The sequence below is a fragment of the Heterodontus francisci genome, chromosome 25 (genome assembly GCF_036365525.1).
Source record: "Heterodontus francisci isolate sHetFra1 chromosome 25, sHetFra1.hap1, whole genome shotgun sequence".
NCBI lineage: Eukaryota > Metazoa > Chordata > Chondrichthyes > Heterodontiformes > Heterodontidae > Heterodontus > Heterodontus francisci.
The window spans coordinates 34,260,155-34,276,392 of NC_090395.1; the positions used below are offsets into that span (position 1 = coordinate 34,260,155).

General features: G+C 40.0%; 1 protein-coding gene across 7 annotated transcripts in view; it reads left to right on the top strand.

Moving 5' to 3' along the window:
* pacsin1b (protein kinase C and casein kinase substrate in neurons 1b) overlaps positions 1–16,238 on the top strand; it is a 447,488-nt gene that overhangs the window by 290,280 nt on the left and 140,970 nt on the right. For 4 of the 7 annotated variants that reach the window (XM_068057059.1, XM_068057058.1, XM_068057060.1 and 1 more), the window contains one exon: positions 10,602–10,724. In XM_068057059.1, coding sequence (XP_067913160.1) covers positions 10,665–10,724 — 60 coding nt within the window. In that variant the 5' untranslated portion in view covers positions 10,602–10,664. Of the gene's footprint in view, positions 1–10,239; positions 10,394–10,459; positions 10,515–10,601; positions 10,725–16,238 lie in introns of those variants that run through there. The other 3 variants (XM_068057057.1, XM_068057063.1, XM_068057061.1) reach the window with 2 other exon arrangements.

Below are 16,238 nucleotides of genomic sequence, written 5' to 3' on the forward strand. Positions count from 1 at the left end.
TCTTCCCATCCCCCATACTGCTGCATTTGAGAGAACCTTGTTTCTTTTACAATAGAATGCACTACACAATGCATTGAATACAGTGCATTCACATTATAAGTTTAGCACTAAAGCAGTGATTTTTTGCCTTTGCATCAATACTAAACCCATGTAAATCACATGTCAAGGCCTGAACTGGCTCCAAAACAAAATTACACTACTTGCTCCAGAAAATTTTTCTCCTTTGTTTTGGTGTCACGTTGGACCTTGACACCAGACCTTTTCACTGACTTTACAGTTGTAATGTATATGCACCCTTAATGAGTTGATCTGTCTCTAACATGTATGAACAGGCCAAATAAGCTGGATGGTTTCTAACCCTTAAATGCTGTTCAAACAATAGCAGTTGTGTTTTACTTTGTGCAACTTTTTTTTTTAGATCTTGGGCCTCCTTTCCCCTTTGCCATTTCCAAAGCTTTAGAACTGGAAAAGACTTCATTAAAATGTGAAGTGCCAACTATCTCTTGAAAGGATAGCACAAAGCTTCATTGCAACATTACTGCTTTATAAATTAAGTAAGATAAAATATCTTTACATTTTACTACTTGGAAAATGCTGGGTTTCAGCAACATTGGTTTCCACTTTTCACAAATTAATGTTCTCCATGCGCTACTGTTGGAAAGAGGGGAGGAGAATTACTTAACTGTTATATTTAGCAGTTTTTAAGTGAATTGAGGTTACTGATGTAACTTGGTTTGAGAGTTTTTTGGGGTTCATGTGTCTTTTATTGTGAGAAAAGAATAGTGAAATTATCTAGCTTAAACAACTTTTATAAAAAAGACAATTGTGGCCTATTGTCAATGCCAGCATGCATAGAGATGCAAAGACAATTTCTCAATATTTCAGTGTTGCCTGTTTATTTAATATTTTTGACAATTTTAAATAGCTCAACGTAACCCATGGGTACTAACTTACTAATGTATTATTCTGTAATCCATTATATACACACATTAGAAAATCATTTCACTCATGTAAAAGCTAGCCACCTGATGAAGCTTCAAATATATCATTATTTTTCCTTTTAGGGACGGTGGGCCAATGGGCCTGTTTCAGTGCTGTATCTCTAAATAAAATAAATAAATAAAATTGGATCTTGACAAATTTTTCTTGTGTTTATCAAGGCAAGAGATTTTGGTTCTACAAAATGGCACCTTACCATTTCGGATGTTCAGTATTAAGACTGAACATAAAGAAATAGGAGCAGGAGTAGACCTTACAGCCGCTTGAGCCTGCTCTGCCATTCAGTACGATCATGACTGATCTTCGGCTTCATCTCCACTTTACCACCTGCTCCCCATATCCCTTGATTCCCTGAGAGACCAAAAAATCTATCTATCTCAGCCTTAGAAATATTCAGTGGAACATCCACAACCTTTTTGGGTAGAGAATTCCAAAGATTCATAACCATTTAGTGAAAAAAATTCCCCTAATCTCAGTCCTAAATGATCAACCCCTTATCCTGAGACTACGCTCACGTGTTCTCGATTTCCCAGCCAGTTGAAACAGCCTCTGTGTCTACCCGGTCAAACCCATTCAGAATCTTGTATGTTTCAATGAGATCACCTCTCATTCTTAACTCCAGAGTGTATAAGCCCAGTTTACTCAGCCTTTCTTCATAGGACAACTCTCTCATCTAGGAACCAATCTTGTGAACCTTTGCTGTACTGCCTCCAAGGTACGTATATCCTTCCTTAAATATGGAGACCGAAACTACACAGAGTACATCCAAGTGTGGTCTCACCAAAACTCTGTACAACTGTGGCAAGACTTCCTTATTCTTGTACTCCAGTCCCTTTGCAGTAAAGGCAGCATGCCATTTGCCTTCATAATTGCTTGCTAATTTTCTATGTTCTTTGTATGGGTTCACTGAAGTCCCTCTGAACATCAACATTTAGCAGTTTCATGCCTTTTAAAAAATATTTTGCTTTTCTATTTTCCCTGCCATACTTCCCCACACTATACTTCATCTGCCACCTTGTTGCCCACTCAGCCTATCTATATCTCTTTGCAGTCGTCTTGTGCCCTCTTCACAGCTTACATTCCTGCCTAAATTGGTATAATCAGCAAACTTAGATACATTACTTTGTCTTTTTGTTTGTCATTAATATAGATTGTAAATAGTCTAGGCCCCAGCACTGATCCTTGTAGCACTCCATTAGTTACAGCCTCCCAACTTCAAAATGCCCCTTTTATCCCTACTCTTTGCTTCCTGTCCATTAACCAATCCTCTATCCATGCTAATATATATTACCACCACCCCCCCAACTCCATGAGCCCCTTCTCTTGCGTATTAACCTTTTGTCTGGCATCTTGTCAAAACACACCAATTGAACGTGTAATGTAATGTCTTAACCCCATCCTTAAAAGAAACTATGATTTTATTCCCCTCTGGTACCCATCGCAGTGCTCTTTGCAGAGTTTCTGACAGCAGTATTTGTGCTGTGGACTCTAACTGTGTTAAAACTATCCAAATTAATTTTACATCCATACGGATAATGAGTAAAGTGTTGTTCTAGCAACCTGGGCTGGGTTTGAACACTGGTCCCAGAGATGAAAGCGATGGTGAGTCAACTCATTGCATCTTCCAATCCCTAACACATTGGTTCTCAAACTGGAGTCCGTGGACCCCCAAGTGGGGGGGTATCCGATAGACACTTTACAGGGAGTCAACAAAATAATCTCTAGCGGCCAAGAGAGACAGAAAAACACAAAGGAGGAAAAGGAAAGAAATAAAAGCCCACCTGCTTTGTATAAATTAATGGTAGTTAATGTTATCCCACACAGGTGGCTGACAAGATGTGCACTCCTGAATATTCGGCCGCCTTAGCAATGATGGGTGCCTCAGCCGCCATAGCTTCCATTGAGTCTCGCGTTTACTTTCGACAGGAAGGAAGGAAGAGGCCTACTACTCTTGCATTAGCAGGGTGCATTCAATTTGAACTCAGGCAGTGAGCAAGTTTTATTATAATGCTGGCTGGCCTGAGTTTTTCTTGGATTTTCTGCTTATATTACTGACTTGTTGGTTTGATTCTTGTAATTTTGCAAATGCTGTCAGTTTCACTTTCTTAAATCTTCCACCGTGTTGCAATAATGTAAATTCCTTGAATGATTAAGTAACACTGAGATACTGGTCTGGGTTTGCACAGGCCGGTAAAATATTCTCAGCAATGTCATGATCATGTGAGTACTCTGATAGAATTGGAGAGAAGGAAACTTGTCTGTTTATGGGAGGTTTTTAAAAAATTAATATAATCAGCTTTGAGCCTGTTAAACATTTTGGTATGGTGTGACTGCTGTTAATACTGATTTGACCAAAAGCTGTTTGAATTGAATGTGATCTGTGCACTGATTTGAGTATATATGCCTTTAACAGGCAATCTTTTAACCATACTAAAAGCAGTGCAGTTGGCCTGCACTAGTATTACACCACACTAGTGGAGTCACACTTACCTTTTATTTCTGGTTGGTCTGGTTTGTCTCATCAGTCTCATCACTATCTATATCAGTGAAATTATCTTCAAATTGCTACTCTAAATAGTTACCTGTTTTCTTAAAAGCATTATTAAAGCACTCTTTCATGCACTTTCCTGTTATGAGTATTATGTAGTATTACAATTTAGATGAGGGGTGTTACGACCAGGTGAGCAATGTGTCTAGGGGTCTTGTGCTGTCTTTACCTGGTCTTATTGTAACAGGGTTTAATTTTAAACACACTGTTTTGAGCTCCCCTTTTGTGAATCCTTGTTCACAACTTTCCAATTATAAGGCAAAGGAATGAGCACAAACAAGCTTTTTTTGGTTTAAAGATGAAATTTATTAAACCTTAAACTTAAACTCTAATACAGTTCACGCCTACGGATATATGACGCCCCCACACTAGCATGCACACGCGATATAAACATGCAGATAGGGACAGAAAAGAGCAGAGGAAAAGATAAGTAGAACAGTTGAGGCAATATCTTGCTACTGTTTCTTGAGCTCGCTGTAGTCCTTGATTGAAGATATGGTCTTGCGTTTCGTTGGGGCCCAGTAGTCTGCTTACAACTTTGCTCACGTAGGAAACCTTTTCTCTCTCTGACTTTACGTGTCTTCAATGGTTTCATTCCCTGAGATGAGCAGGCAGGAGAGGAGATGTTCTCAGTCTATGCGCACACTGCGTTCTCTGTCTCAATCCCTTTGTTGGGAGTTCAAATTCAGAACCTTCAGCCAGCTAGTCTTATGACTAAAACTGGTTTGACCACTTCTGTGTATTGGGGAAGTAACTGCTGGGTCCCCATTGTTTCAACATTGTCTGATACTATGCAAATGTCCTTCCAGTCGGGGCTTGCAATTTTACATTTTAATGTTCATGTGGCGAAATAATGTGTGCTTTAGTCTTGGCAGGTGGGGGGTTTGCTTGACAAGGGGTCTGTGATTATTAATCCATTTAAAAGGGGTCCTTGAAACAAAGTTTGAGAATCACTGCCTTAACACACAGTTAGTAATTGACCATGTTTTATTTAAACCATACAGCAAATCTATCAGTTTTAGGGTTGTGGTGATGCATGGTTGTCCCTTACTACAGTGTTTTTACACAAATCCTTTTACGAATGGCCACCATTACAATTAACCTGCCTGTCCCTTATCATTTATGGTAAGAATGCAAGAATTCCTTGCTTTGCAACTATGAAATGACTTATGATTTGTATGTATTTTTCCTGAATGTTACAAGTTTTTAAATGTATTTGCAGAGCTGTCAACATTAGGAAATTTGCTGAACTATTTGAATGCAAGTGAATGTGGTTGACAGCATTGCTGTTCAGTTAATGCCATGGGAATATGGTCATAGAGTCATAGAGAGATACAGCACTGAAACAGGCCCTTCGGCACACCGAGTCTCTGCCAACCAACAACCACCCATTTATGCTAATCCTACATTAATCCCATATTCCCTACCACATCCCCACCATTCTCTTACCACCTACCTACACTAGGGGCAATTTACAATGGCCAATTTACCTATCAACCTGCAAGTCTTTGGCTGTGGGAGGAAACCAGAGCACCCAGCGGAAACCCATGCGGTCACAGGGAGAACTTGCAAACTCCGCACGGGCAGTACCCAGAACTGAACCCGGGTCACTGGAGCTGTGAGGCTGCGGTGCTAACCACTGTGCCGCAGGCTTTTCAACCCTTGATTCTGTTGCTTGTTCAGTGTCCCTGGAGATATGCTCTTCAGCCCAATTGTAAGATGTTCTGTTTCCACTAACCTAGTGGCCCATCCATCTGGGAGAAGAGAAACTTGACACTTGTGTGCGTCTTTCCACAGGGTGAAGGGTCTGACTTTGGCATCTTAAAGCGGGCAGATCTGGTGACAAAGAGTCTGTTAATATAATCTCTTTTTAAACTCCAGCTTTTATTTTCTTTTTCTCTGTTGGTTATGCTTTGGATTAGGACAGAAGAAAGGAAGGTGGCCTGTCCTGCTTGCTGGAACTTCTTTCTTTCTTTTGGGCCTCCTTATCTCGAGAGACAATGGATACGCGCCTGGAGGTGGTCAGTGGTTTGTGAAGCAGCGCCTGGAGTGGCTATAAAGGCCAATTCTGGAGTAACAGGCTCTTCCACAGGTGCTGCAGAGAAATTTGTTTGTTGGGGCTGTTGCACAGTTGGCTCTCCCCTTGCGCCTCTGTCTTTTTTCCTGCCAACTACTAAGTCTCTTCGACTCGCCACAATTTAGCCCTGTCTTTATGGCTGCCCGCCAGCTCTGGCGAATGCTGGCAACTGACTCCCACGACTTGTGATCAATGTCACACGATTTCATGTCGCGTTTGCAGACGTCTTTATAACGGAGACATGGACGGCCGGTGGGTCTGATACCAGTGGCGAGCTCGCTGTACAATGTGTCTTTGGGGATCCTGCCATCTTCCATGCGGCTCACATCTGGAACTTAAGTTTCGTAATTACTATGGCCCACTTTTGAGCTAGAAGATGATGCATGTAGAACAACTAACAAAGGAGAGCAATTGGGTGAATGTGTTTGGAAGGAGACACATGCATGGTGGAACATAGAAATATACAGGACCAGAAAAGACCACTTTGGTCCATCTAGCTGATTGCAGAGTTCAACCACAATACACCTCATTACCTATATTCTTCAGTTTACTGACCAGATGTTTGTCCAACTCCCTCTTAAAATGACATTCTGAATTGAAATTGAATTCTGATTGTTTATCAGGAAATCCATTGAGACACACAAATGTACAGCAATAAAAAATTGCACTTAATCCCATTCGTTCAGAACTGACTGCTGTACAGACAAAAGTAAAATACTGCAGATGTTGGAAATCTGAAATAAAAACAGAAAATGCTGCAGATACTCAGCAGATCTGGCAGCTACTGTGGAGGGAGAAACAGGGTTAACATTTCAGGTCAATGACCTTCAGATTGATTAGGTCAGTGAGAATTTTGTAACCAAATTTAAATCCGAAATGGCGTCCATGGTGCAATTGATCCACACAATCTTCAATCAATGCGACTGTGACAGCAAAGCTGGCTCTCCTATCAAACTTATGTGCACAATGCAGTCATGTTTAGGTGTACATCTCACATCCATAGACATAGACTTTAACACAATCATTCTCTCCACATTTGTCTATAGGTGATAGGTATATTTTTCATTTTTTTTAATGAAATGCTCTATATGTTTAATACTTAGCTGGGAATGTCTTGCTTTCCCCTTGTTGGTCTGACCTATGTGAACCCCTACAGTTAGCATCCAATCAATACTAGTTCTTGACTCATTCATCTGATTTTAAGGAATTGATTCTGTCTCTGACTGTCTTGTCTGTAAAAATCAGTGCCTTTTGTTGGCTGCTGTTACTTCAGAAGATATTAATGTGAGCTGAAAATATCTTGCAGGAGTTCTGCCAGGAAATCATGTTGATCTTTTCAGTTAGAACAGTAATTGCTTGAATTATATTTTTCTATTTTGTTGCTATTGGGTGTAATGTGCATCCAGGTTAGATAAACAGAATTAATCACAGTTGCATCTTAGATTTATTTTAAGATGAAACTTACTTCCTTTTAGTAGTATTTTCCTTTCTCATAACTTGAATCTCTTTATGCCGTGCATCTATCCCTTCCAAGAGGGTGATTGCAACATGCTATTGAGCATTTCACAGTACTCTGTAGCTAGCTGTTGGCAGGTAAGCGAGAATGACCTGGGGTTATTACAGGGGATCTCTTATCTCTGTTAGGAAATGCATACTTCTCCTCTGGGACTTCCAGGGGGCCACAGGTTAGGATAGTAATGCACCATATAGAAAATTTCAAACACAAATCCAAAGCACTCTGCTACCCATATCTAGGAATATTTTGCTCCCTATATGCGTTATTGTGACCTGGGTTTTTCGTGGCTAGTATAAGACTTAAAACATGGTGGACCAATAGTGTAAAAATAATTGATAAGGCTGAATTTTTGCTTTGGGGGTGGGATACAGAGGGTGGGACTGTTTCTGGGTCCTGAACCTGCCCCCTGGGGGAAAGCAGTTAGTCACTGGTTGGAACTTTGACTGGGGCACTCCCTTAATTGGCATGGAGGTAGGTTCCCTGTCCAATTAAGGGGGCGGGTAGGCTCGAAGCTGAAAGGCCAATCCAAGGCCTTCCTCATAATTTTCTGGCCCCATCCGCCTTGGCAGAGCCTGAAAATTCAGCCCATTGTAACTGTTTGGTCTCATTCAACACTATTAATCACAATGATAACTGCATTGTTAAGAGAATGAGCGCCCTTGTTTATAAAGTGATAAAATTAAGTCTTGCAGGGCGGGCTAAAGTTGGTTTAATGTCAAGTATGCTGCAGTGGGGGAAAAAATCAGATTGACAATATAGCCCTTTTATAGAAATAGGAAGACATTTGCTTCAAGGCCAAATTTCATATAAAAAGTTTTATGCAAATGTGACAATTCAGTTAAATAAGTAATCACTGAATTAGAGTATTCAAATTACTGTCTTTTACCTTGGAAGTAAAGAAATCTCCATTTTATCTCAAATGTGAAGTATGGTGTCCTCAGTAAAATGTGTTAAATTTATTTCCAAATGTGATCTCCATTTAATATTTACAAAGTGAGCTAAAATGCCACTTTTTGATCATGCACCAGTACCTTGTAGCTGAATTCTGTAACTTTCCTGCTCCTTCATTGTGCACAGTACAGTATTTATGTAAGTAGTTCAAATATTGCAGGAACTAAATATTTTTCCAAGGAGGGAAGTACACTCACCACTAAATCTTAACACTGGGTTCTGTAACTTTCCATGGTTGCCCTTCTTTCCTTTGGAGTTTGCTTTGTTTTGATGCCTTTTCCAAGTCTTTATTTTAATAACGCTACAGACCAGGCACTATAAGCTAAAGTAAATCTTTCACTGCAGCAATCATGCCTCCCTGTCCACCAGCCTATTCCCCACCATGTAGCTAATCTCTCACTCTGGGCAGGATTTTTGTTCCCGGTGCCAATTGCGCCGTTGGGATGAAATGTGGGTCGAGAACACAGAAATACCAACGGCGGAGCCCAGAGGGAGATTTTAGAGGAAGTGGCCAATTAAGTGTCTGCCTCTAAGATCCCCATCCAATTAAGGACAGCGGGCAGGCTCCTGAGGCTGGAGGGCCAATAACAGGCCGCACAGCACTGAAAGTTTGGCAGCCCCGTCTTCCGAGATGGCCGCTGCCGATGTAGGTTGGAGAACGGGAGGACATCTCAAGCTGGAGGCGCCTTCTGAAGAATTTTCAAAGTTTAAAAATAAAAAGTGGTGACTATCAATGTGGAGGAGAATTCCTGCACAGGATGGCCTGTGGCCACATTTGTGGCCCTCTGGCAATTGCGGCTCCGGGATCGAGGGAGGGCTTAAATTGATTGAGGCATTGATGGCCTCCCGCTCTGCTGCCTGGAGGCTGCCTCCATTCATCAGCTGAGCCTTGGCCTCAGTTGAGCGCCCGCATCCAGACGGCTTCTGATCAGTGCCCTCATTGGGTCTAATTGGCTTCCCTCCGCTGGTGGGAGATAGCCTTCACCCACACAATACAGCCTCCCTCAAAATAGCCCGGAGGTGGGACCATGGTGGCAGATTGGCATGCCGTCCGGTAGCAGGAAACTGCCAAAAGCCCGCCTCCAGTCCCACCTCCGGATCTCCACAAAAATTCAGCCCCTGTGCCTCATATATGTGGGCGTTCCAGGAACTGGCCGGGCTGGTGCCTCCTTCAGCAATGTGCCTCCTGTTGGGAGATCATGAAATTGAATGAAGATGGTTGTAGCTATGTCCACACCAACTCGCTTTTAAAAATACAAAGCTTGGTGACAGGAAGAGATGTAGAGGTCTAAATGTTTGTCCGGGGGTTGGGAGTGTGGGGAAAGAAATGGAGGAGAAGCGAAGGTGAAAATATTTGTGTAGCTTCAAAATTAAATATTTTCTGTTAACTTTCGGCATAAATCTCAATATTTAAAAAAACAGGAAATTCTCCAATCCATAAGCAGCACCAACTGAGATACATAGTCTGGCCGTTCATCTCACTGCTGTTTGTGGGGTCTTGCTCTGCACAATAGCGCCACTATGTTTGCTAACAGAATAATCATTACACTTCAAAACAATCCACTAAATGTGAAGATGTTTGAGAAATGTAATCAGGCTCCGTACAAAGGCTTAAATATCTGTCTTTCATCGAGCATAGTGAATTTGTATGGTCTAAGGATTTATTAACTTAGACAACCTATAGATCACCGTCCAGTTCTAAAATAAGCATTGTATTTGATTGACATAGCCTGTTGGAAATTTGATGCTCATTTTATCCTTGCCTTTGTTTTAATTAATTTACACTTATTTTATCCAATTGTATACAATTGCCATTGCATTATCACCTTTTAAAGTGTTGAATTTTTAACTAGAAATCTAGATTGTGTTTTCACTAAAATCTAATGCAGTAGAAATCTCGCAGCACTATAAAACATTGCACGTTGAGCCTGTCTTGAGGCTCGCAAACTGGGTCTGCTAACCTGTGATTTCAAGGAAAAAATAAATCCCTTCAGCTGTTCGCGGAGTTATGTCACTGGAATCCCTGTGGCTACATTATGTACACTAAACTGCCCCGAATGCTGTTGCCCTGAACCTGTATAGTTGAAATTCTTCTGCTACTGGGGCCCGTGAACCTGTGTAGCCAAACTGTGTGCAGGCTGTCACATGTCCTCTGAGGGATGTAGCTCAACTAATGCCCGGGCAGAGATTAATCCTCTGCTCTAATTCACAGCCTTTATCGCACAAACTCATCGGAATAGGCCAAGTGGGAATTATGGTTTAGCCATTAACAAAACCTTCGAGGGGATTTCTGTGAGATGAGGTTCGCTTGTTTTTTTGAAAAAACATACGTTTTTCAGTTTGACATTTATTTTCTATTCCAGCCCAGTTCTGTTGATGCAGTGTTCTTGAGACTGTATGTCTGGTAGCTACAAGGGTTGAAGGTATTGAGCTGTGAAGGTTCGCAGTGACCTTTTAGTTGTATGCATGAGGCTTTCTGTAATGCTTGGGCCATTTTCTTCTCTCTGCAGTGCATGAAGATTTGAAGCTCAGTAACCGTGCAGATATTTCAAGGTCTTGCTGTCGTGTAGAAGATGTCAGGCTCATACGACGAATCCAGTGGATTAGAGGAAACGACTGACAGTTTCTGGGAGGTACTGCAACTTTCTTGCTGCACTTTGGAAGATGAGAATATTGCAAGATAATTAATTCAGTTATGCCTGATTATTTTTTTAAAGTAAATTTTGCTGTAATTTCCTTATAACAAACTGCATTGGTAAATTGCAGTATGGTAAAGGGTTAATGGGATTTGATGCTTTAATATACACAGTCGTGTGCTGTTAAGTATTCCTTCATCGGGAATTGTGTGTAAGAGCTGTATGTGTGCATTGCAGAAAATTTGCTGCAGTTTTACTTAAATGATTCATGAAACCACGTATGATATTGTGCTGTTATTTCAGTATTAACTCTGTTGAATAGCGAGGCAGAAACCACTAGCCACTATAGTACAGTGAATTTTATTAGAATTTGCTTTTTAAAAAAAACCTTTTAGAAGGATGAGTAAACTATTTGGAATGTGATGCCTTCTGGAAACACACAGCTGCGTGCTTTTTTATTCCCCTTCAAGTTCTGACCTTTGCTGAGGTATTACTCTGCGGTTTTCAACCCTCCAGAGCCTTACCCAAGGGGCTATTTATGCGAGCCTGGAGACTGAGTATCAGCAAGCTATTTAATCCGGACTGAGACAATCTCAGCTGAGCCAGATCCTCTCTGTCCTTGATCTATTTACCCAGTGTCACTGAGTGACCATCAGGGGGAAAGCAGAACCCTGGTTATGCATTGAGACTTATTTTAGCACCCCAAATGACATGCTGGCTGAGTGCATACTAGGCATTGAACCAAAGACCCCTCTGTGTGGAAAAGTTACAGATTGATCTAAAGGGAGAAGTACCATACTGGGCCATCAGAGGAGGTTGGTGTGTATGGTTATTAACAATAGTACTTTCTATTTCTTTGCATTTCCCAGATTTCTCTGTTTGCAGATCTCCACCAGTACTGCTCTTAATTTTTTAATTAGGGGTGTCTTGGAGTGACCCATCCTCTCCTCCCCTTCATACATGTCAAATCTTCCTTTCCTCCCTGTGAGAAACCACTCACCCTGTGATTTGTATGCTACCACACTCAAGTTGCTTGAGAGGAAGGGGTTATACACTTCACAAAGTGCCTTTCCTTTTTACTTTGCTCAGCTAAAGATTTTCAGCCTTCTCTTCAGATGTTTTAACTTGTTCAAATAAACAAAACTGTAGGAGAGACTGGATGAAGCAACAGAATTTGGTCAAAAATCTAGAAAGACAGAAGCATTCAGGATCCAAGGCAGGTTCCAGTCACATTGAAACTGACCTAACCTTTATTAGGAGTACTACAATCAATCTGGTCTCTAATATTAGTTGTTATGATGGGAAAAAATGAAAGCAATTATTTAAGTCATAAAATAAATGACTTGTAATCTCTGTACCTGTATTTGATGGAAATTTATCATACATCAAACTAATAAACCATTCCCATCACCTACCAGTTATAGAAGTATTGAGAATTCTAATGTTTTATATTGTGGCATTAAAGTAGATTATCAATATAAATAGGATATTTTGGCCAATAGCCCTCTCTAAATAGATCAGTACAGCTGTGCATTTTGGGCAATGCTGTAAATTAAAAGTCTGTAGTAATTTCAGAAGATTTAACCTTAATACAGTTCAATAAACGGTCCTTTAGTACCACACTGTTAAAGTACCTTTCTGAGAATTATTATTCATGTACAGGTTATGACTGGGAGTCAGAGAACTCCGCAGTGTGGGGCAGAGAGGTGGCGGGGCAGAGAGGTGGCGGGACAAGGGGAAGAAAAAGAAAATACCACTAAAGAAACCATTTATGTTGGCAGTGTGATGTAATTCAAATGTGAATCTCATTGTACACTACTCTAAATAATAGTTGCCCTATGATGAGAATCCTTTTTTGTTTTCCTGTTTATTGATAATTTTAACTGCTAAACTGTATTAGCCAAAGACTTGGGAGGTGGCTTGAGGAATCCTATAAAGGGAGTCATGCAAAGGTCTGTTTTTTAAACAAAAAGAACCTGGATGTGGCATCATTTTTGTGGCATTTTCACAAATTCTTGTTTGGATTGTAGTGTTCTGATAGGTGAACTATCTCTCTCAGCTTTAATTAACTTCTGCATACATTTTCTGCATACATTTTATACATACATTTTTATCTGAGTGCAACTCACTGGACTTCCAATTGTTAAACCTAAATCCTACGTAGAGCTAGAAAAATAACAAGTAAATAAAATGTGTAATTCTTCAGGGCTCTCCTCAAGGACAAATAGCAAATCCAAATTGCATTTTATTCCAAAGATATTATCCTCTTCATAAGTTGCATGTCCATGTAGCTTTTTTGATCCAATTTTTGAAATCTTCTCTTTTTAAAAAGTAAAAATGTGTGTCATTTATTCACCCTGCTGGGAAAATGGGCAAACTGCCTCTGCCAGTGACCATCTTGAGATGACTGCTTGGACTTCTGTAGCAAATACTGGAATATTCTACCAGACAATGTGACTTATTTCTTAAGTTCATTTTCTATCAAATCTAGGGTCCTTAACTAAAAGATACCCATTTGTAAAATTAAGGTTACAGAGGAGTTTTTCTAAATGTGGAATACATTATTAGCTGATGTGGCACTTGGTAAAGAACAGACTATATTTAGAATGTCCTACTGGAATGAAGGACTCCTGTTCCTCCATGTTGCAGGATTTAGTGATGTTACACTTGCAATTTGAGAGAAGAAAGGCACACCTGAACACATCCATAGGAAAGTATTGAAACAATTTAACATGCCTAATGCAAGATTACAAATGCATATTTCTCTAGAACAAGCAAGTACTATTAATTCTAATATATCTTTTGCAGTACAGTTGTATTAAAAAAAATTATTTTCATTATGTTTGCAAGGGCTTAAGAAGTTCACATCTCTCTTTAGACTAGAATGCTTTGTGTTCCCTGCATACTGTGCATCTATTAATATTGTGTAAAGTTTAACCTTCCCTAATTAAAATATGCTGTTTTATCATTCATGTTAAATGAAGGATTAATGGCAGCATTCAAAAGGTCCTGGAGGAGGAAGAGAAATATAATTTTACTTAGTTGAGTGGTTTGGGGTAGGTAGACGGTGAGGGAAAATCTTTGTGAATGTAGGTAGTGGTTTCAACAGTAAAGTTGGCACTGATTATTTTTCCACTTCCCATGTTTATCTTAACATCAATGAAAATAGCAAAAGTAAAATGTTAATCCCAAGATTTCTAGGTTTAGCATCAAGCCTGGTGCTCCATTAACAATGCATTAACATGTCATAAGCATGAGCTGTTGTGACATTCGAGATAAACATTTTCTTTAAGTAAACCATTTTTTCTGGAAAATTTTGGTAGTTATGTATGCATCATTTGTTTGCTAGGAGTGAAGGACAGATTGCATAAACTTGGCTTATATTCCCAGGTTTCGAAGGTTGAGGGGTGATCTGATTGAGGTGTTTAAAATGATAGGATACAATTGGGTAGATGTGGTGAAGCTATTTCCTCTGGTGGGGAAATCCGGAACCAAGGGGGAAATCTTCAAATTGGAGTTGGGACATTCAGGAATGAAATCTGGAACCATTATTAAACTCTAAGGGGTATCAGAAATCTCGAAATCTCTCCCAAAAGGCTGTGGTTGCTGGGTCAATTGAAATTTTCAAAACCAAGGTTCACAAATTTCTATTAGTATGATTATCAAGGGATATGCATCAAAGACAGGTAAATGGAGTTGAGGTGCAGGTCAGTCATGATCGAATAGAATGGCGGAACAGGATTGAATCATGCCAAACCTCTAAGCATCTTTGGCATTTGAAACACAAAATAAGTTAGTATTTGAGTTTTACTGGATGTAGCAGATATATCTTCACCAATTGATACAAATTGGATATTTCTGTGACATGAGTAGCTTTAATGTGGCAATTGTACAAATGATTTATTTGAAACTGGTCAGAAAATTAAGTTCATTTAGCAAAGAAAAAAATGAGCATTTCTATACCTCCAGTATGAATCTATTACTGAGTTTTTTTTACTTAATTTGTCCAGTGGTTGTGACTTCTACACATAGGAAATAGATTGACGTCATGAGAGAAATCGTTGAACTAGATCCACAGAGAAATAGTTTTCAGAAAAATTTAGAAAGTTTGGGAGGGAGTTCCAGACGCTGGCCCTCCAGTGTGGCCACCAATGATGGAGCAAAGGAGATAGGAATATGGAATAGACCAGCGTCAAAGAGAAGCAAAGAGTCTGAAGAAAGACATGGGCCTGAAGGGCTGAGATCATGGAGGTATTGATGGCGAGGTCAGAGATTTTGAAATTAATATGGAGTGACAGTGGGTGTTACTGGAGTTTGCCGAGAATGAAAGTGATAGCAATGCAGGACTTTAATGAGTAAGGATATGAGTAACATAATTCTGAATGAGGTGTAATTCATGAAGGATGCAAGCATGAGGCCAGACAGGATCATTAGAGAAGATGATAAAATCATGGAGAGAGACAGGTGAAAGTAGGCAATATTTCTAAGGGGAGAAAAGATAATTAAAAATGCAGTTAATGCTAGGCTGAAATGATGGGGAGGGGGACAAATGAAATGAGCTGACTGGTCTTTGTTTCACTCTTTCCAATCTGTTGACTTGGTTTTGCCACTTGAAGGATAGGCTAGTCCAGTGGTCGAGCACACTGAAAATCTGTTTGACTGCAGCTTAGATTGCAGTTGAACTTTTCAGTCCCTAGTAAAGATAACACATGAAATGAGTTTAGGTAATCTCTACCCACTTCCTACTAAGTTCAGTCTCATTGTAAACAGGTCACAATTTGACACACATTGTTAATCTTAATGAGAGAAGCTGTAAGGATAATTTATTTGGGAAATGGAAACAATTCACAGAAGTACAGGAGGGGATGCTTCTTCCAGGTTGTGCCTAAGGCACATTGTGGTAGTCGATGGTGGTTATTTCAGCATCTGGTGGTGCTAAACCTAACGTTGGAATACTCCATGCTGATGATGCTGGTCAAAGGAATTCTACTCCCCAGTTCTCAGAACAACCTCCTTTGGCATAACAAATAATTTTCGCAAAATCTTGCATCACCATTTCATCTAGTCAAAGTGCAGTTGGCTCTTCTAAGGTTTATTTTATGCATATCCTTGAGTAGAATGCCCTTCGACAACAGATGCTGCTTTTCTGAATATCGCACATGCTCCTTCAGTCCCATCGGCGCTCGGGCTTTGTGCCCTTGGTGCTGCAGGTGTAATTTCTTCATCAATTTTTTAAATGAGATAAAAATTTGAGCTGCTGTAAAATGAATAGATCTACTCTGCATGAGGGCTTGTTGCCAGGTAATTGATACAAAATGTATAATTCATTCTTTATATTTCAGTCAGAGAAATATTGCATCTTGTGAAATGTAGCATTTTTAAAGGTTATTCCTGTGTCCAGCAACAAGCCACACCAGGATTCAATAATTAGGATGCATAAGTTCTAACTTTACTTCTTAAGTCTTTTCTGCTATAATCTACAGTGACCTCTGAAGACTCTGGTTGTGTCAA